The 21,948-nt window shown below is 45.5% G+C and overlaps 1 protein-coding gene and 1 long non-coding RNA gene across 2 annotated transcripts in view; one reads left to right on the forward strand and one right to left on the reverse strand.

Annotated features, from left to right (window-relative positions):
* Nucleotides 1-248: 248 nt before the first annotated feature.
* SIAH2 (siah E3 ubiquitin protein ligase 2) lies at nucleotides 249-21,729 on the forward strand. The gene is made up of 2 exons (XM_033204520.1): nucleotides 249-1,196; nucleotides 20,159-21,729. The coding sequence occupies exons 1-2, from the start codon at nucleotides 777-779 to the stop codon at nucleotides 20,714-20,716; spliced, it is 978 nt and encodes a 325-aa protein (XP_033060411.1). The 5' UTR covers nucleotides 249-776; the 3' UTR covers nucleotides 20,717-21,729.
* The window catches only part of LOC117080045, a 32,833-nt gene continuing 12,047 nt past the window's right edge, over nucleotides 1,163-21,948 (reverse strand). The window contains exons 2-4 of the long non-coding RNA XR_004435691.1: nucleotides 7,286-7,379; nucleotides 3,377-3,482; nucleotides 1,163-1,290 (exon numbers count right to left, since the gene is read on the reverse strand). This is a non-coding gene — a long non-coding RNA (uncharacterized LOC117080045). The remainder of the gene's footprint in view (nucleotides 1,291-3,376; nucleotides 3,483-7,285; nucleotides 7,380-21,948) is intronic.

Genomic DNA, 21,948 nt, shown 5'->3' on the forward strand with positions numbered 1-21,948 from the left:
TCACGCTGGTGACTCAACCCTGAGAAGAGAAACCTCTCGGTTTTTTCCGACCAGTGCAGGGGCGCCGGCGCCCCGCCCCTACCCGCCAGCGTACGGTCCCACCCACCGTCCACGCCCCCGCCCCGCCTGAAGTTGCCCTTCTCGTTTGAGCTCAGGGACGCGTCGGCCAGGCACCCCGGGGTGTGGCCAGAGGACTTCGGCGACGCCTTCCCCGAGAGTGGCCTCCCTCGCCAACCCGGAAAAGACAACCCCGCGGGGCTGCGGCGAGCCAGGCATGCTCACTGGCGCAGGCCCGGCCCGCAGCCCGAGCAGGAAGCGCCGGCGCTAGGCGGCCCCCTGCGCTGCCAGCTGGAGCCGGGCGGAGCCAGCGCCCCGGCGCAGGGTGGCTCTGCCAGTCCCCGCGCGCCTGGGCGGCCGCACACGTGTCCAGGCGTCACGTCCGCGCGCGCCCCCGGGGCTTGCGTCAGCGGCCGCTCCAGAAGCGGGTGGGCCGGGGCTCTTTGCGCACCGCTGGGTTCGGGGCCCGGACGCCGCTGGGAGGAGGGCATCGCGCGGGGTCCGACGCAGAGGCGTGCTCGGAACGCCGGGGGCTGCGGAGTGCACCAGCGCGGTCCAGCCCTCCGCCTGCCGGGGGCCGAGCGTCTCTGCCGCCCAGACCTGGGCTGGGCGCCGTGGCGTTGCCTCGGAGCTCGCTGCCCGCGGGGCGCGCACCGCCTTGACCCGGGCGGCCCCGCGGCAGGCAGGCGCCCGCAGTTCCATGGTTGGTTCGGAGCGCGATGAGCCGCCCGTCCTCCACCGGCCCCAGCGCTAATAAACCCTGCAGCAAGCAGCCGCCGCCGCAGCCCCAGCACACTCCGTCCCCGGCTGCGCCCCCGGCCGCCGCCACCATCTCGGCTGCGGGCCCCGGCTCGTCCGCGGTGCCCGCCGCGGCGGCGGTGATCTCGGGCCCAGGCGGCGGCGGCGGCGGGGCCGGCCCGGTGTCCCCGCAGCACCACGAGCTGACCTCGCTCTTCGAGTGTCCGGTCTGCTTTGACTATGTCCTGCCTCCTATCCTGCAGTGCCAGGCCGGGCACCTGGTGTGTAACCAATGCCGCCAGAAGTTGAGCTGCTGCCCGACGTGCAGGGGCGCCCTGACGCCCAGCATCAGGAACCTGGCAATGGAGAAGGTGGCCTCGGCAGTCCTGTTTCCCTGTAAGGTAAGTCCAGGGACAGCTCGCGTACCTCCGCCGGTGACCTCAGGGACTCCGGTATCCTCCAGCCCACTCGCAGGCCCGGAGAGGCGGGCAGCATCTCTCATTTAAAAAAAAAAAAAAAGAAAAAATGTTTACACTTCGTCTACCCTCCCTCAAGCCCACTTTGGGAGTAGTTCTGGGTTGACATTTACCGAGTAATGGTTAACTGACAGTTAACAGATTAATTGGCATTCGCTGGTCGTTAGAACATCGTAGCTCACCCGGCCCAATGCCCGCGTCCTCTGCAGACATGTATTCGGGTACGCTCGGTAGGGCTGGGCCGCACCAGTAAAACTTGGATCGAGAAACTATGTGTGGACTGAGGAGGGAGGAAACGGGCAAGCTAAACGCACCCTTGTCCAGCGCTCGGCTTGGCTGGATTGATACTGGAATCCTGCACCCCGCGCCTACAGTCTGCGCACCCCTGACACGTGGGAGCTCTCGAGAGTGTAGCTAAAAAAAGGGCGCCTACAGCCTGTTTTCCTCTAGCTAGAAGAAAACCCTGCAAACCACGCCTTTTTCTCTCCTAGCCTTCCAAGGACTGGGAAGGACTGAGGAGTTGTGGCTGCGTTTTTGTACTAAGTGGGGTGAAAACAGTCAATCAAGAAATTAACAAGGACACTCAAGAGCTGTTGTTACAGTTGTTTAAAGCTCATCACTTCATTTTTTATTTAATGTAAAAAGTTTTCAATGCCCTTGCGAAAAATGCAAGCCAAGACAATAAGTAAAATGAAAGACCAAGACCTCTCCCCTCCTTTCCCACCATTGTTAGGTTTAGTGTGTATCTTTTTAAACTATATATACATACACCCTCGCAGCTAAATATAGAATCATAGATGTCAGTGTATGTCAGGGAGGTTTTTTAATACCCACACATAGATGTAAGTTTTTCTCCAAAAATGGCATCTGCAACTTGCTGTTTTTAAATTCATATTATCACACATATTTCTCTATGCCTGAAACCTAGTCGACTTCATTGTATTTTAAATGACTGTATAGTATTGCATTGTGTGGTCATATTGTAACATTTGTTTACCTTCAGGAGCAGTTTCACAGACATACTTGTCTACGTTACTTCATTATGACCTAGAACTATACTGTAAAGTTCATTATCTGAAATTAGAAGTGGAAATATTGTCATTAATACTTTCCAGTTTTTTTGTAAAAGTAACTTGCTCTGCCTCTTGGGCCCTTTAGGTTGTCTTGTATTTCTCCTTGGTGCTGCTTATTTTATAGGACAAGAGCTCATTTTTAAATTAAAAATAATCCACCAGAGAATTCAGGCGTGGGACTCAGGTCAGTAAAATGAGTGCTTTAATTTGGTCTGCTGCCCTGCTGCAAATGAGGTTAAAAATAGCATATTTAAATAAGGGTTTGAATCAGTGTTTGGACTAGGGTGTTTCAGGCAACCTTAATAAATTGCTTTTAACCCCTCCTCATATAATGCTTACTAATTCACTCAGCCCAGTTTCTCAAAATTTAGATGAAGTATTTGCATAGTTGTCTTAGGGTTGTGAAAAAGGAGACAACCTAGTGTCGGAAAAGGTTTGGTGGTAGTTAACATAGAGTGGCTATTTGATGTTTGAGATATATTGCAGGGGTGGGGGATGCCCCACAGGATTTCTGGGGAACCATTTTCTCATCCCTTTACTTTCCCTTAAACCCGTAGTGGCTAACAGAAGAAATGGCTTTTAGGTGAGTTTTAGTTCACAAATGAGCATTTGATATTAGTCAGTAATCCATAATTTGTTTTTAAAATGTAACCTTAGAGTGGTGTTGTTCCCAAGAGAAAGGGAAGGAAACAGTTATGCTATATGGAGCATGAAGTTTCACTTTCAGGATCTAGAACTCTGGTTCCTATGAAAGCATATGTTTTTTCCTAACGTGAAACAGGCTAGTGAAATCAACCTTGAAGAGTAGTTCTGGGAATCGGGGGTTCTCAGCCTTTCTGTACATGTCAGTGATTTTCTGAGTCTCTATTCTATAAGATTGCAGTTGGGCAAAGCCATTACTTTGCAAGCTGAAATTTAAAAGGGCCAACTATTCCCCTAAAGACCAGGAACCAAGCTTAGAACGTGATCTTGGGGATGCTTTTGTGTGTGCATGTGTGTGAGTTATATAAAGCGAGAGTGTGCATGCCTCACCTTTGGTTGATCAATAATCCAAACTATTGGCAGGGCAGCTCAGCCAGTTAGTCTAGATGAACCAAACTTGAATGTATACATAGGCCCAGCGACCAACCAAGATGTGCTATAGAGGATGAGAAACAACAGGGGGTCGTAAGGCCTGTATCAAACTTAAAACAAGGTAGGTCTGTTTACCTAGCCCTTCGGCCTACAGTTTGAGGCTCCTAGAAATTATGGGACTGCCTTTTCACTGTCCCCACCTGCTCTCAGAATCTCTCATGGGCTGGCTCATGTGAAAAAAACCAACGTTGAATAAAGTAACAGAGTCCACATCTCAAGAGCTGCCTGGCATGGCCACTGTTTGCCTGAAAGACCACCTCCCAGGGCCTTGATTTCCTCATCTATATAAATGAGAGATAAGTCTGCTCGACTTCTGAGGACCTGTAGCTTCTAGCATTCCATGAAAAGAAGGGAAGCTATCAGGAATGTTATTGGATGCCCTCTATCTGCCAGCTACTTCGCAGGGGTCAGCTTTTAGTAGTTTGCCTTTTTTTTTTTTTTTTTCAGATGAGGAAACTCATGCCTACAGAGTGGTTAAATGTGAAGTGACTTGTCAGATCACACAGCTAGTAAGAGGACCAGTCCAAGCACCTGCATCTCAAAGGCACAGATGTTTTGTCCTACACCTTACTGCGTAGGGATTTCGAATCTGAGTGTATACTCAAGATTCTGAATCATAACTCAAGGTTGACACCAGTAACAAAACCATCTGGTTGGATGAGTTCACCAGATGGGCCTCTTATGGGACCATCCCAAAATGACAACATACATACTCACTATGAAATTCATTGGCAGAAATTTTGTAGGCCATGTAGGGTAGGAAGATGGGGAGTGGGGAAAAGCTACAAACCTAGTATTTTGTGGGATATCATCACAGCTCTGGACAGCTTCAGTTGGCCAAAAAATGGATGTATTGCCAAATAACTATCCTACTTAGGTGTAGGGTAATTAATTAAAGGCTAGAGTGTTGCCAGCACCTTTGATATGGGGAGCCAGGTACATTATTAGCTCAGATCTTTGGGTGTGGTGGCTCACGCCTGTAATCCCAGCACTTTGGGAGGCAGAGGCGAGCAGATCACCTGAGGTCAGGAGTTCGAGACCAGCCTGGACAACATGGTGAAACCCTGTCTCTACTAAAAATATAAAAATTAGGGCCAGGCTCAGTGGCTCACACCTGTAATCCCAGCACTTTGGGAGGCTGAGGCGGGCAGATCACCTGAGGTCAGGAGTTTGAGACCAGCCTGACCAACATGAAGAAACCTGGTTTCTACTAAAAATACAAAAAAGTTAGCTGGGCACGGTGGTGCATGCCTGTAATGTCAGTTACTCAGGAGGCTGAGGCAGGAGAATCGCTTGAACCCAGGAGGCAGAGGTTGCAGTAAGCCGAGATCACGCCATTGCGCTCCAGCCTGGGCAACAAGAGTGAAACTCGGTCTCATTTAAAAAAATAAAATAAAAGTTAGCTGAGCGTGGTGGTGGGCACCTGTAATCCCGGCTACTCAGAGGCTGAGGCAGGAGAATCGCTTGAACCCGGGAGGTGGAGATTGCAGTGAGCTGAGATTGTGCCACTGCACTCCAGCCTGAGTGACAGAGTTAAGACTCCATCTCAAAAAAAAAAAAAAAAAAAATGGAATGTCTAATTGTGTATGGCTTTCTTCCACTTGGGGCATTTTTTAATCCATTCTATGGCTTGTTCCATGCCTGAGAACTTTTGACATCCTGTGCCCAGACTTAAACTCACCCCTTCAGTGTGTGGGTTAGGGGGAGAAGTGAAGGTTGACGCATTCATGTGAACAACATAGTCTCCTTTACCATGCAACGGTGCATTTTGCTATCAGACAAGTATTTCTCTCCACAACTGTAAGCAATGCTAATCCACTCCAGCCTTCTTACACTGTGATGATACCCTTTCTTTGTCCTCTCTGAAAGTTTCTAGTAGCATATCTCCAAATAATTATTGAATTTGAAAGCCTTAGCCAGACAAGTCTTCACTGTGGTTGCATTATGACAATATCTGTGTTCCTTAAAAAAATAAAAAATTACATAAAACCAAGTAAGGTTAGACAAAACAGTTGAAAGTTTAAAAGCCCTTGGCCTCATCTACTTCAGTGGAGACAAACTTTCTAAATGGGAGCAGGGCCACGTAATGCAGAGGAGAGAAGCATTTGACGCATGCATGGCCTCGGGTCAGGGAGACCTGGAGGAGCAGTGGAGACGGTGGAGAGCCAGAGAACAGGTGCCACCTCCCAAGAGGCAGCCTTTACTCAGCTCTGGCTGATTGGTGAGGGTGGGGATATGGGTGCAGGCATATCAGACCTTTAGATTTTTTCAAGAAAACCCAGAAATCTGGATTTTTTTTTTTTTTTTCCTTTCAGAGATGGCATCTCATTATGTTGCCCAGGCTGGTCTTGAACTCCTGAGCTCAAGCGATCCTCCCATCTCGGCCTCCCAAAGTGCTGGGATTACAAGTGTGAGCCACTATGCCCAACCTGGATTTTTTTTTTTTATGTTAAATATCTCGATTTTTTTTCTAGCATTGGCTGACTTCACATGTATAGACACTGCTTGCAGACCAAGCCAACCATGTCTCCAGGCCAAATTCCAGCTGCCAGCATGCAGCCTCTGATCTGATTCTCTTCTAGAAGCATTCCTTGAGCCTGGAAGTTCTCATTTAACTCTTGCCATACATGAACTTTTGAACTCTGTTAGGCCCTAACTGTTGGTGATTTTGTAACTTGTTTTCTTTTCATTTTTATTTTGCCAAGAGAATATTATTTGCTGGCCACTGGGAAACCTCAGATGATGGCCTTGTGACTAGATGTTTGACTCTATACAGGTCAGTTTCTTTTTTGCACCTGAGGGTCTTTAAAAGAAGAGATTGGACTAAATGATTATCCCAAGGTTCTTTTTTACCCTAAAATTTTAAAATATAGTAAGCGGTCCCAGTGAAAAGAACGTGAACCAGGAAACAGAAGACGTGGGTTCTCGTCCTGGCTTTGTGTGACTTTGGTCTAGTCATATACTTCCCTGATCCTGTTTGTTCATCCATTAGAAAGAATGGAGATAACGCCTAGCTAGTGGGTGTTCAGAAATCAGATTAGAAGTGCTGTTGAGGGCTTTTGCTTCACCATATGGAATGGAATATGGGGGGTATTAGGGTGGTTGGAAGGTTGCGATGGGGGATCACCTGGAAGCAGGAAGCACAAGCCAGGTAGCCAAAAATACTTTCAAAAATTTTTTCCTAACCCCCAAAATTCTCCTAAGACAAAACTATTTACTTTGGAAGTTCTCCCTGAAGTCCTCACTACTGCCTGACATGGGCAAGGTTGGCCCATAAAAGCAGAGTGAACTGGCAAGGACCAGAGTCCACATACATTAGCTCCAGGGCTCAAGATTTTAAAGAACAAAATTGATAATACACCTTTTGTTGTATGTTACTTTTTGTATAAAGCAGAAGCATTAGAATACTATATGGCAGGACTAAAGCTTAATGGTGATTCCACACATAATTGGCCAAAGATTTTTCACAGGTCACCACGACCTGGAACTGGAGTAAATAGTTATCAGTGAAAGTTGAGCCTTGGTATAACCAGAACAGAGGCTTACCAAAAGTTACGGCAGGTCTGGCCTATAAAATACCAGCCCAAGATTGGGTTAGACTGTCCCGTTCTGTGGTAGAGCTGTTTTTTGAAGCCCCGTTAAAAAGTACTGTATACATGAATATAGTAAGGCCTCACTGTAAATTGTCTTACGCATCAGATTTTGCTTCTGACAAAATTTGTGAGACGTGGCAGTTCTTATTCAAACCCATAAGGTCCTCCCTCCTTGAAAGGGGCATGTAGCAGATATGCATTTGCTAAACTGTACCTGTGCCAACATTTGGAGCCACTGTGTGTTGCCGGCGAGTTTTTCAGGACATGATCATACACAGGATATTTGAATGTGGTTTGCTCTGGACATCCTGAAAAGGAAAATAAGGAAGTCTTCCTGATCAAATGTATCTTTATTTTAAGCTTTGGGGTATCCTTTTAAGGGTCATGAAGGACACTGAAATGCTCTATGAATTTCATCAACTTTGTCCTAGATTGCAAAACTGTTGTTTTCCTCATTTCCAGTTTGATAAAGATTTTATGTAATAATTTTTAGACTGTGTAGCATCTATGGGATAAAAGGGTTATTCTTTTCTCAGTTTTTGCCCACAGGTGATATAGAGATGGATGAAAAATATTCCTGGTCAGGTGTGGTGGCTCATGCCTGTAATCCTAGCATTTTGGGAGGCCGAGGAGGGCAGATCATGAGGTCAGGAGTTTGAGACCAGCCTGACCACCATGGTGAAACCCCGTCTCTACTAAAAATACAAAAATTGTGCCAGGCACCATGGCTCACACCTGTAATCCCAGCACTGTGGGAGGCTGAGGTGGGCAGATCACCTGAGATTGGGAGTTCGAGACCAGCCTGACTAACATGGAGATACCCCGTCTCTACTAAAAATAAAAAATTAGCCCAGCGTGGTGCTGCATGCCTGTAATCCCAGCTACTTGGGAGGCTGAGGCAGGAGAATCACTTGAACCTGGGAGGCAAAGGTTGTGGTGAGCCGAGATCGTGCCTTTGCACTCCAGCCTGGGCAACAAGAGTGAAACTCCATCTCAAAAAAATAATAAATAAATAAATACAAAAATTAGGCAGGCGTGATGGCTTGTGTCTATACTCCCAGCTACTCAGAGGGCTGAGGTGGGAGGATCGCTTGAGCCCAGGAGGTCGAGGCTGCAGTGAGCGAAGATCTTGCCAATACCCTCCAGACTGGGTGACAGAGTGAGACCCTGTCTCAAAAAAAAAAAAAAAAGAAAAGAAAAGAAAAATATTCTTTTGTTAATGTGCTGGCCTATGCACTGCTTTAAAATTTTGAATCAACAAAGATAGTATCTTTGGGTCCCTTTTACCCCCAGGATCCCTCTTACTCTGGCAGTTTTGAGGGCAGCCCCTACTCTGGCCTGGTCCAAATCCCAACTCCATTTCTTTATAGCAATTTGAGAATGGAACAATACAGGTGGGGAATCCTATTGTCCACACTGTTTCATAATCTGCTTCTTCATCTAGTACATCATGACTGCTTTTCTACAGTGATAAATCTTCTTTAGGATCATATTTAATGGCCACATATTGCAGTTCTATAACAGTGCCAGAATTACTAATCAGGTTCCTATGTGTGGTCATTTAAAGTCTGTTTTCTTACTGAGATTTTTTTTTTTTTTTTAAGCATAGCTATAACCAAATCTTTGTACACAAAAAAACAGTTATTTCCTAAAGATAAATTCCTTGAAGTTGGATGGTAGAGCCCAAGGGTATATGCATAAATCTAAGTGTTTTTTGTTTTGGTGTTGCTTTTTTTTTTTTTTTGAGACAGGGTCTAGTTCTGTCATCCAAGCTGGAGTACAGTGGCATAATCACAGCTCACTGCAGCCTCAACCTCCTGGGCTCAGGGGATCCTCTCACCTCAGCCTCTTGAGTAGCTGGGATTACAGGCACACACCATCATGCTTGGCTAATTTCTGTATTTTTTGTAGGAACAGGATTTCACCATGTTGGCCAGGCTGCTCTTGAACACCTGAGCTCAAGTGATTCGGCCTCAGCCTCCTGAAGTGGCGGGATTACAGGCATGAGCCACCACACCCAGTCTGAGAAGTCGAAGCTTTTTGATAGCCTTAGAATGGTTTACAGTTGAATGTCCATTTCTTCCCAGCAGCACCGACATTGGATGTTACCTTTTGGTTTTCTTAATGCCACAGCCTGCTTTTTCTCCCTGGTGCAGTGTCAGGCCAGAGTTGGTCACTGCTGACCTGTCCACCAACTTAACATCATACTCACTCTTGCCTTGGAATCTCCTGCAGTTCTAGGCCCTCTCCTTCCCACAACCCATCTGCCTAGCCAGTTCTTGCCTCTGCTCACCCCTCTCGTCTTTCTGAAACTCGAAGTCTAGTGGTGGAGACAGATGTGCCAATAAGGCAGAGCCCTTCTGAAGTAGTAGGAGCCTAAAGGAGTCTAAGACCTTGCTGCTGTGGTGGCATCAGCAGCATGTTGAAGGATGTGCAGCGGTTTGCCCATGAAGAAATAAGGAATGGAAGCTCATAAGGAGGCTGTGTGGGAGGCCAGCAGAGCTGCTTGTGAAGGACATTGCTTGCCTTGCTTATAGGTGGCCCGAGCTAGGCACCCATGCTCATGCAGTTTTTAAGTTTGGGGACAGAAACTCCAGTCTGGACTAATGACATACACAGTGTCTTTTTCACTACAACCTCTTGCCTTTTCTGTGCCCACTCTACCCTTCTGAGGAACAGTGATCCCTCTTCCCATTCTAGACCCAAGTAGTGGCTTTTGCAGGGATGGCAATGGTACCAGAGGGCCCTCTTATTAGGGTTGCCAGGTAAATACAGAATGCCCAGTTAAATTTGAATTCCAGATAAACAACAAATAACTTGTGGGGCCGGAGAGGAGTAATAAGTATATTCCAAATATTGCCTGAGAGACATCTTGTATTTTTATTTGATAATTTTTTTATTTTTTAATATTGAGCCCAGGCTGGAATGCAGTGGTGCGATCTTGGCTCACTGCCACCTCTGCCGCCCGGGTTCCAGTGATTGTCGTGCCTCAGCCTCCTGAGTAGCTGGGACTTCAGGCTCATGCCACCATGCCCAGATAATTTTTGTATTTTTAGTAGAGACAGATTTCACTGTGTTGGCCAGGCTGTTCTCGAACTCCTCACCTCAGGTGATCCACCTGCCTCGGCTTCCCAAAATGCTGGGATTACAGGTGTGAGCCACTGTGCCTGGCCTATTTGATAATTTTACAACCCTACCACTTAAGTCTTTTGGTGAATTCAATTTCTTTCGTTGAGAAATAAAGACTGCTGAGGGGAACAGAGCTGTTTGAAGAACTGTCAGGGCAGTTATGTGGTTGTGCAGGTGGGCACCTGGCATGGAAGAGTGAGGGCATACTGAAAGGGTGGGTGCAGTACTGGTCACATGGCATAGAGTCTTTAACTTGGCTGTATGCCATGTGACCAGTGCTTTGTTTGCTTGAACATGCACTTTGAAGGGACCTCACAAAACTGGTTCTCCAGGGCAATGTGTGGTTACCTGCTAACTCTGGCTATGGACAGATGAGAAGCACACATGGTCAAAAGTCAACCTTTGTTTAAAGTTTCTAAGATTAAAAATAAACCCCTGCCAGCCGTGGGAGTCTCTGTAAGGCTAAACACACCCTCCCTCAATAGCAGGGTGTTCTCAGATTTCTGCAGAAATAACTATGCCAGGCCAGTTGTGGTGGCTTACGCCTGTAATCCCAACACTTCGAGAGGCTACATGGGAGGATCACTTGAGGCTAGGAGTTTGAGATCAGCCTGGGCAACACAGCAGGAATCTATCTTTTATTAAAAAGAAAGAAAAAAAATTATGCCAAAGTCTTCCCAAGACACCTCTTAGTAACACGCTAAAAGGTGGTTTGTTGACTTTCTCTTAGGCAAAATGGACAGATTTTTGGGCCCAAGATTTTAATTAGAATTGCCTTCCCCAGAAGAAATTTAGTAAAGTTAACAGTGTTTCCTTACTCTCACCACTGTTTGGTGACACTGTTTGACTTGACAGTTCTAGTGCTGAGTAATAGTGTCTTCTGTCACTGTCTGTAAAACCATTACTACACTATTGGTTGATGATTATCTATTTTTTTTTTTTTTGAGATGGAGTCTCGCTCTCGCTCTGTCACCCAGGCTGGAGTGCAGTGGCGCCATCTCAGCTCACTGCAAGCTCCGCCTCCCGGGTTCACACCATTCTCCTGCCTCAGCCTCCTGAGTAGCTGGGACTACAGGCGCCTGCCACTGCGCCCGACTAATTTCTTTTTGTATTTTTAGTAGAGATGGGGTTTCACTGTGTTAGCCAGGATGGTCTCGATCTCCTGACCTCGTGATCCGTCCACCTCGGCCTCCCAAAGTGCTGGGATTACAGGCATGAGCCACCGTGTCCGGCCATTTTTTTTTTTAGAGACAGTGTCTCTCTGTCACCCAGGCTGGAGTTCAATGGTGTGATCTCGGCTCACTGCAACCTCCGCCTCCCAGGTTCAAGCAACTCTCCTGTCTCAGCCTCCTGACTACAGGCACATGCTGCCACTCCTGGCTATTTTCTTTTGTATTGGAGAAGAGATGGGGTTTCACCATGTTGCCCAGGTTGGTCTCGAACTCCTGAGCTCAGGCAATCCTCCTGCCTCAGCCTCCCAAAGTGCTAGGATTACAGGCATGAGCCACCGTGCCAGGCCTGATTATCTCTTCACACTGCCTCACAGCAGAGTTCAGGAATTTACCATTTGAGTTAAGTGAAAATACGCTAAGATTCTTAGAGGAAGGATGCTAGACAGATGCAGGTTGAGTATTATAAATAAGTCACAAGAACAGATTTCACTTTCTCCTCTTTCCCAAGCCTTAAGATGATTAACTTGAAGAGTCCACAACTCTTCCACTGTTAAGAATAGTCAAGGAGTAAGTCGTAGACAGTTTTATAGACCCACTCATAGGTGACTTGGTAGGCTCCAGGACACACAGGTCACTGGGTACTTGAGTTCCAATCACAGCTATTCTACCATTGTTGTAAACATACTTTAAGCAAGAGGAACATACAGTCATCAAAAGGTCAGTGGTGCTGATGTTTTCCAGTCTAGGTAAGATCTCAGAAGGGCTATAAACCTCCTCACTGCCAGGCATGGTGGCTCACAGCTATAAACCCAGCATTTTGGGAGACTGAGGTGGGAGGATTGCTTGACGTCGGGAATTCATGACTCCCCTGGCTAACAAAGTGACACCTTGTCATTTCAACAAAAAAATTTTAAAACCTTCTCACTCCAAATAGTTAGGTAAATAAAATATGTGAAACACGTTCATCAAAAGTGACAAAACCATAGTGCCTGAAATCTAAAACATTTCTTCTTACATGATCTCAAAATCTATTGAATTTTTTTAAAATTCTAAGTCCCACAGTAAAACTTCTAATTAAAGTAAAATTAACATGGTGGAAAACATTCCATCTTCGGCAGATAAATCTAATATGTATTCATTTATCAACAGATACTAGGTGGGCAAGAAGCAGGCAATGAATCAATAAACCAATAAGCAAAATTAGTAGACCCATAAATTAACTGGAAAATAACCTGTGATCATTCAGTGGTCTTTGTGAAGCAGGTAAACATTTTAAATCACAAACCAGCTAGCTTGAGTTGCTAGATGTCCTTTTAAAAGTTTGATGGTTAAAATGTAACTTTTACCATGATGTGGATCTATACTAGGTTTAGCTGCCAACTCCCATTTGCACAAGTCCTAATTATCTGCTAATCATATGTAATAAATTATACTGTCAGAAATTCATCCTTCCAGTTGAGCTCATGTATCTCTTCTTCCCACTTCCAGGTTCCCCTCCCAAAAGAAAAAGGGCACTTGGGTAAATTTTATTCCTGGAGTTCATCTTTCAAATGGGTCTGGAACAAAGTGGAGTTTACCTTGGACCACTGAGGGTGGTGAATAATGAAACTACATGCCAAGGCCACAGACTTGTCAGGGACCTGCAAACCTTTAGAAGGATCAGAAGACTATGGAGAATGCATTGTCTTCTATAGGTGCCGAAGAAGTGTCGGTTATCATGACAATTCGTTTCTCATTGCAAAATTGTATTGGTTCACTACAGTCTCAAAGAGCCTCTAGTAAAAGAAAAACTACCAACTTCAGTTGCATTTACATGTAGTTATGTAGCTAAGGGTATATATTCTTTTAAAATAAACACTATTATGATAAAAATTCATTCAACCAATTCTGCATAAACCATTTCTATCACATAAAGGATAAATATGCTCACTCAGTGCCTGGATTCTTTAGTATGTTTTCATGTATGTATTTTTGAGACAGGATGTCTGTCATTCTGTTACCCAGGCTGGAGGGCAGTGGTGCAATCATGGCTCACTGCACCTTGACATCCCAGGCTCAAGCATTCCTCTCACATTTGCCCTCCAAGTAGCTGGGACTACATGTGTGCACCACAAGGCCTGGCTATTTTTTTTTTTTTCTTTTTTCATTTTTATAGAGACAGAGGTCTTCCTATGTTGCCTGAGCTAGTCTTGAATTCCTGGGCTCAAGCAATTCCTTCATCTCGGCCTCCCAGAGTGCTGGAATTACAGGCTTGAGCCACCTTGCCTGGCAATGTTTTTATTTTGATATGATTTCAAACTTATGCAGCAGTTGCAATAATGGCATAAAAAAATTCCCTTATAGCCTCTATCCAGATTCACCTGTTATTTCCTTTTCGCTCCAGTTGCTTTATCATTTGTGCTGTCTCTGCTCATACATATTTTTTAACCATTTGAATGTAAATTGCAGGCATCTTGTCCCTTTACCCGTAAATACCTCATTGTGTTTCATCTAAAATCATTTTCTTATATAATCATAGCCCAGTTATCAAAATAAGGAAATTTGACACACAGCAGATCCTGTTATCTAATCCACAGTCCATATTCAAATTACGGCTTTTGCCCCAGTAATGTCCTTTATAGGAATTTTGGTTTCTCATTCTAGGGTTATACGTCGCACTTAGCCGTCAGTGTGCATTCTGTGATCATTACAACTTATTTAGGTTGAAAGAAAGTGCCATTTGCTTTTGTTCACTCCAAGACAAGGTCATTTCTTAGATTTAATTCCAAAGTTGATGAGCATCAACAACAAAATGTCGATTGTGGTTTGTTCTTGAGACATTCTCATTTGAGGTGCTAGCAGGTATTTTGCTAATAATTTCAGCTGTTTCCTAGGAGGTAAGCCGATTTAAGCAATGTGGTTACCTCACAGACATGCTTCTGCTGTGGAGCACATGCTCCTCCCATTGAGTAGATTGTTGATTGTTGGGTTCAGTAAATCATTCTTGAATTGCATGGAATCAGATTTAATTAAATAGGTTAAGTGACTTGTTCTAAACCAATCACAGCATCCATGAGCTTCACTAGCACCATGGCTAAGAAGGCTTATTTTGCTTGTATACTCATTTCATAAGTAAACATAATGTGACTGTGTTCATTAGGTAAATAACAGGTGTCTTGTGTTTGACTGTGTGCAGACATATCTTTTTGTGTTTATTTGTGTATGAAGGGGTTTCTCTGCTGAAAAGGGAAAAACCCTGCCTAAATTCCAACTTAAATACAACCTTCAAACCCCACACCCAGGAAAAGAATGGGAACTATTTGCTGCTTTCTGCAAAGACCTAAAAATGAGGGTCCAGATTACACATTGCATCTCAATGGCAGAACACATTTGCACAAGACTTTTGAGTCACTGCAACATGAAAAGTTTCTAAAGAGAATTCAGAAATGGGATTTCAACATCTCATTGTTTCTCATTCTGCTGGGCCATCATCTACCTCCTTTTTTTTTTTTTTTTTTGTGAGATGACATTTTGCTCTTGTTGTTCAGGCTGGAGTGCAATGGCACAACCTTGGCTCCCTGCAGCCTCTGCCTCCCAGGTTCAAGTGATTCTCCTGCTTCAGCCTCCTGAGTAGCTGGGACTACAGGTGCCCACCACCACACCCGGCTATTTTTTTTTTTTTTTTTTTTTTTTTTTTTGTATTTTTGGTAGAGACAGGGTTTCACCATGTTGGCCAGGCTGGTCTAGAACCCCTGATCTCATGTGATCCACCCGACTCGGCCTCCCAAAGTGCTAGGATTACAGAAGTGAGCCATCACGCCCGGTCCTACCTCCCTGTTTTCTTCTTTAGTTTTCAGGGTGTGTGTGTATGTATGTGTGTGTGTGTTTTCTTTAGAGAGGTTTGCTTAAAACTAATTCCCCCTGGGGAAAATGAGCACATATTTCCCTAAGGAGAAATCTCATTTATAGCTGTGGGCTTGTCCCAGGAGACACAGGCAGCCCTCTGCGAACCAGCCCAAGAGCCTTCTGTCAGTAACAAGAGGGTACAGCTAAGAACCAGATATCTAAAGGAAAGCCCTCCCCAGCCCAAACGCACAAGTCCTTGACCTTTTCACATTTTGTGAAGCAAGCCCTAGCTAGAGTGTGAAGTGAAACCTCAGGACTTTCTTGCCAGATCCCAGAGAAGGCTGGAAGGGCCTAATGGCTGGTTACTGATTTGTGAGATGCTGCTGCCTTATTCCTCAGGGAGTGGCACTTTCAGGTCTGTTTTTCTCTCCTTGCAAACCAAAGAAGTTAATATTAGAACGTGCTTCCAAAAGCAGTGTATCTGTGGACTCTGGGTTTTATGTGTGTTGGGTTGGGGGCCAAGGCTGAAGGCAGACGTAAATTATTTGTTTAGTTTTCTCAAAATATTGATTCTTTGACTTCTGAGCTGTTGTGTGCAGTGAAAGAACCCTGGAGGGGCAGCCTGGGAATGCAGGGCTCTGCCCCTTGTGAAGCCACAAATGAGCACAGGGCCCTGACCAGTCAGCCACACTCTGGGAGCATCCAGCTTCTAGTGAGTAAACGGGGCAGAATGAGCTCCCTGGTCTAACTCCATGCTTTGCCAGCGATCATGTTCTGGTTCTGTGGCAGGGCTGGCGTTCCTGAGTTGCCCTGGTAGTGCTCATTGGGTGGGGCAGTGACCCACTGGACCTGCTGGCATGGGCCCCTCCTTGCAACTGTGACTGTGGCTGCCTGGAAGCCAGGTTTTGTCATTCTTGAGCATTGGAATGAGTGGTTCTCATCAGAGTTAGTGGTTCTCAACTGGGGCCATTTTGCCCCCTAGGAGACATTTGGCCATGCCTGGAGACCTGGAGACATTTTTAGTTGTCACAGCTGAGGGGCAGGGGGTGGTTACTATTGGCATCTAATGAATAGAGACCAGGGATGCTGCCAGACATCCTACGGTGCACAGCACAGCCCCCACAACAATGAATTATCAGGTCCAGAATGTCAGTAACACCACTGTAGAGAAACTCAAAATCAACTCCATTGTCAGGAAAGTCCCTGACCTGCCTTCTCCTTTAGGTAGGTTGGTTGTTTTTTGAGACGGAGTCTCACTCTGTCGCCCAGGCTGCAATGCAGTGAAACGATCTCAGCTCACTGCAACCTCCGCCTCCTGGGTTCAAGTGATTCTCCTACCTCAGCTTTCCAAGTAGCTGGGATTACAGGTGAATGCCACCACATCCGCTATTTTTTGGTAGCAACAGGGTTTCACCATATTGGCAAGGCTCGTCTTGAACTCCTGACCTCAAGTGATCCACCTGCCTCAGCCTCCCCAAGTGCTGGGATTACAGGTGTGAGCCACCGCACCTGGCCTCCTTTAGGTTTTATCCCCTCTGTTTCCTCCACTCACCCTGTGCTAGAACCAGATGGAACAACTCAAACCACAATCCATTTGTCTACAGTAAAGCTTTCCTTACCCTGTCCTCCTCACCCTGTCCCACCTTAAAATCACCTGTTGCCCTCCTGGTCTTCCTTTACACAGTTGTTAAATTTATTATATGGTTTTTCTCAACTGGAAATACCACAAGGGCAGGATCCACAGCTGATTCCTTCTGTGTGCTCTAGGATAGAGGTTCTCAGCCCTAGAAACCCTTAGAAACCCTTGAAGCTCTTCAAGAAAACACAAGCCCAGGCCAGACGCGGTGGCTCAAGCCTGTAATCCCAGCACTTTGGGAGGCCAAGGCGGGTGGATCACAAGGTCAGGAGATCGAGACCATCCTGGCTAACATGGTGAAACCCCGTCTCTACTAAAAATACAAAAAATTAGCCAGGTGTGGTGGCGGGTGCCTGTAGTCCCAGCTACTTGGGAGGCCGAGGCAGGAGAATCGCATGAACACAGGAGGCGGAGTTTGCAGTGAGCCGATATTGCGCCACTGCGCTCCAGTCTGGGTGACAGAGCAAGACTCTGTATCACAGAAAAAAAAAGAAAGGAAAAAAGAAAACATAAGCCCAAGGCCAGGGGCCAGTGAGGCTTGGCTTTGCTGCTCAGAAGCACCTAGACAGTTTTACATACAGTCTTGGGGAATTCACAAACCCCTAAAGCCCCTCCCTCGGATCCCTGGATAAGAGCCCCTGATGAAAGTGGCAGAACACCCATGGTGCTCTGCATGCCATTCCAGAACAATGCCAAGACTGCTTGAAGTCGTGTGTGTGTGTGTGTGTAGGGGGTTAAAGTTTAGACTTTAGTCATCATAAAAGTGGCACCAGTGGTTATGAAGACATGAACCTTACCCATAATGGAAAGAGAAGGAATAGAATGCCATGAAATTTCTGCTTGTTTAGTAAAAGCAGAGTAAGCACCTAAGGCTTTAAAACTATTTATTTAAGTTAATAGAGGATGTAGCAAGATCCTTATGAAAAAACATGAGATCGTTGTCCACACAAATGCAAAGTAATGCCTTTTCTGTATGTGCAGTTTGGGGAGGTTCCCTGTTCTGTATATTTGGGTGAAAAGAAGTGTTGAATATGTGACTTGTAAGGCAAACCAAATAATTCAGAGTATAAATACTCCTACTCGAGTGGGGAAAGTTATAAAATGATTGCCAGATGATAAATATTTGCTGTAAATGTTGAGTTTGTCATGAATGAGGAGTGGTTTGGAGCTTTGGGCAGAGGTGCAGGTGGTACCTTTCTGGTTGCCCTTGGCCAAAGTTCATCTCATTCCTGGGATTATACCTGGGTGGCTATGGGGAACAGTTGGTTTTGAAACATCTTCAGATATTGAGAGCTTGTTTCAAGAATCTGCCAGGCTCTGGGCTAGTGCTTGCTATTTTTACTGTGTGTGTGTGTGTGTGTGTGTGTGTGTGGTGTGTGTGTGTGTTTAAACTCTGGACAGAAATGTCTCACCCATCACTCACAAAAGAACATTAGGAGGCTCTGTATTCCTAGCCACACCCTAAATTTAAAACACAGTTAATAGGGATTTGTTTTTCAGGCCTTATAAAGTAAGGAGCACAAAGTATAAATACGCATGAATAAATGAATTTGTTTCTCCTGAGTGAGTTTTTTTACACCCAGGCTTTAAAAATTAGTTCAGAGTTTTAAAAGATGAACAAACAATTCCTATGGGCAAAGGAAGTAACAGTGAAACATTTCTGCCAATTTCTGTTGAATATCATAATCCGCTTAGGTATGGGGAAGTGAGGGTTGGAGGATGAGCTGCATTTCTTTCTTTAAGCCACTCTCCTTTCCGATTAGGGGAGACTAATCCCCCTGAGAGTGGAGACTATCATCTTTGCTTTGGAATCCTCTGAGAGACTGTAACTTGCATCTTGTATGGAGAAGGCACATAGTGCATACTATCTGCTTGTTGCTAGTGATAAATTCATCTATAAAGGTTGGAATTTGACCGACTTCCAGTTTAAAAGGGGGATTATTCCATAAAGCAGGGTAGAGAAAAGCAAAAACAGCCGTGGTGGTTTTTTTTTTTTTTTTTTTTTTTTTTTAGCAACTGGACATAGCATTTTAGAAAAATGACCTGGCCCTGCCCTTATTTGGTGCCTTCATGTCTTGGTGGAGCAGGGAATCCAAGTGTGGTAAGCCAGACAGTTCCCCTGCCATTCTGTGCTCCAGGGGTATAAGGCTGACACCTAGTTTCACCCGAAAAGGTGATTCAGGTTTCTTAATTCTTTACAGAACCACAGCTTAGTACTCAGGGCAGGTGTCTACCTGTGGGCTGATTCTCCATCTGGTATCTAGGAACTAACACTGTCATCCTGTGAGAGTCAGGAGCAGAAGTTCAGTTCCTCTTGGTGTGGTCTTTGCCACGGCAGGTATGATTTATCCATTAGGAATGTCATCCAAAGTGCAAGGGAGAAAAATATTTTGTTCTCTTACCCTATTAAGGCAGTGTCTGGGGGCAGACTGATCATGTCAACAAACTCATCTAGTTCTGCTTCCTCCCGGGCCTGTTGTGAGGACCTGACGTACCTGGCCATGAAGTGATGTGCTTTTGAATCGGAGGAAGTGTTGGGGGTCAGTGAGCTTTGAGAGGAGGGTTAGGCCCTTCTCATTTTAACCTCTACTGGCCAGAACCAGACTGACCGGCAGTCTTATGAGTTAGTTAAGTAGCTCTTGAGTGTGATTTCCTTCCAACCAAAAATATGGGCAAAGCCCCCCAGAGGGAAGGTCAAAAGGATACAGTGGGGTAATATTTCTAGCAGTATGAAGGGGTCTCCAGGCCTCTGCTGCCCTAGCCTGGTCATGCCAGCAGCAAAGAGCAAGGAACCAAAGGGCAGCCTTCCTCACGGCCTGCCTGCCAGTCACCAGTTTGAGCCAGGAAGCAGTGGAGGGGGACAATAGAATTATACTGTTGTTCATATTGTCTATATGTGAAAACTAATCTGGGGATAATATCATAATCCTTGCCCAACCCCATCCCCACCCCCAAATAATTGAATTCTTTAAAAAACAGCTTCACAGAAAATATGGGGAAGACCAGATTTTACAGGGCTTACTCAACAATTTTGAGATGTGCATAGTAAGAGAACTTTAGTTCTCATCCTTTTGACAGCAGAACAGGGGGCATGGAAAACAGCATGTTTCTGGTTCAGGAAAATACCCTTGATTTTATGCATGACAGCATTGATGATGAGTAGAGACTGAGACTTTTAGTCTTGAATATTTCACTTGTTTTGAGCATAAGTAGTTAAGAACACAGTGTAAGCCCAGGAAAACGCAGTAGTTAAGTACTTATAGAGGGTTGAAGCAATAGAAGTTCTGAGAAGGCCCAATGACTCAATGCATTTCTTTCTCTGCAGTATGCCACCACGGGCTGTTCCCTGACCCTGCACCATACGGAGAAACCAGAACATGAAGACATCTGTGAATACCGTCCCTACTCCTGCCCTTGTCCTGGTGCCTCCTGCAAGTGGCAGGGGTCCCTGGAAGCTGTGATGTCCCATCTCATGCATGCCCACAAGAGCATTACCACCCTCCAAGGAGAAGACATCGTCTTTCTAGCTACAGACATTAACTTGCCAGGGGCTGTCGACTGGGTGATGATGCAGTCATGTTTTGGCCATCACTTCATGCTGGTGCTGGAGAAACAAGAGAAGTACGAAGGCCACCAGCAGTTTTTTGCCATCGTCCTGCTCATTGGCACCCGCAAGCAAGCTGAGAACTTTGCCTATAGACTGGAGTTGAATGGGAACCGGCGGAGATTGACCTGGGAGGCCACACCCCGGTCGATTCATGACGGTGTGGCTGCAGCCATCATGAACAGCGACTGCCTTGTTTTCGACACAGCCATAGCACATCTTTTTGCAGATAATGGGAACCTTGGAATCAATGTGACTATTTCTACATGTTGTCCATGATGTGACTTTCGTAAACCGTCAAAATTATTTGGGCATAGTGCTCTATGTTTAATAAAGGTTTTTATAGATGTTTTATTCCATATGTCTTCACAAGTCAGGACCCACAATTACCCGTGTTTTGTTTGAACAGCAGTTTCCCATCTGGCTTCAACCCAACAAAGTTCATTAACCTGGGATGAATGGGGTTGGCCTGTTGGTAATTTGGAGGCTGTTCTGTGATCTAAAACAACTCTGATTAAATTGTATTTACTCCCTAAACAACACCTGACAGGCTGTTGCACAGGGCTTCTATAGATCAGTGTGTCAGGAATGGGAGGCCCTTCCTGCCTGCCTCCCCATATCGGTCCCTTGACATTGACAAAAGCACAGTGACTGTCAGCAGATTCCTTTACTTTTGTTTGTGGGATGCAGGAATTGTTTTAATGCATTTTAAACAGTGTTTCTCAAATTGGATGGCTGGCTAATAGACACTGAATCACCCGGAGTGCTTATCTTAAAATTGCAGATTTAGGGAGCCTGCCAATTTAAGTCTCATCAGGTGATTCTTTTCAACAGTAATGTTTGAGAATTACTGGGTTAAATTGTGGGAAAGGGTCCAGATTTTAAAGGTGCTTTAAGGTTGCCCTCTGCCGATACTGTTTGTCTTTCTACTGTTTCATCCCCTAACCTCCCCCAACCCTCAAATTAAAACTAGAACTATAGATCCACATGAACACACACCTGAGATTTGGTCACTCACCTATGTTTTGGGTGGATTGCCTAGGAAAGCAAGTCATATGGCCATTGATAGTTCTCATGTAATTAGTTTTGGTCACCACTAGTACAGATGACCCGTTTACACATGGCTTCCTTCGGAAGCCCTCGTCGACAGTAGCTGGTGTGAAAGACTAGGTCAGTAGAGTTGGAAAAGCTTTATAACTGGTGTGTCATATGCTTGCTATTTAAAGCTGTGTGTTGGTTTTGTTTTTCTGCCACATTCACTAGTTTTTTAATAAATATTTTCCAAAAATGGATGTTGTGCTTCATTTCTCTAATTGAATAATGGGTATTTATTGAGCATCTACTGTGTGCAAGTGCAGTGAACCTTCATCAGTACATCAGGGGTTGGAACTTTCACTGTTTCCACTGTGGAAACAGTCATTGGACCAAGTCATGGCACGGGTCCATGACAGCACTGGGGTCCGGGCTCACGTGTCTGAACCACTGAATGTCAGTGCTGCAGGTCTCCTCCC

This window comes from Trachypithecus francoisi, unplaced genomic scaffold, assembly GCF_009764315.1.
Source record: "Trachypithecus francoisi isolate TF-2019V2 unplaced genomic scaffold, Tfra_2.0 Lachesis_group0, whole genome shotgun sequence".
NCBI classification, from domain to species: domain Eukaryota; kingdom Metazoa; phylum Chordata; class Mammalia; order Primates; family Cercopithecidae; genus Trachypithecus; species Trachypithecus francoisi.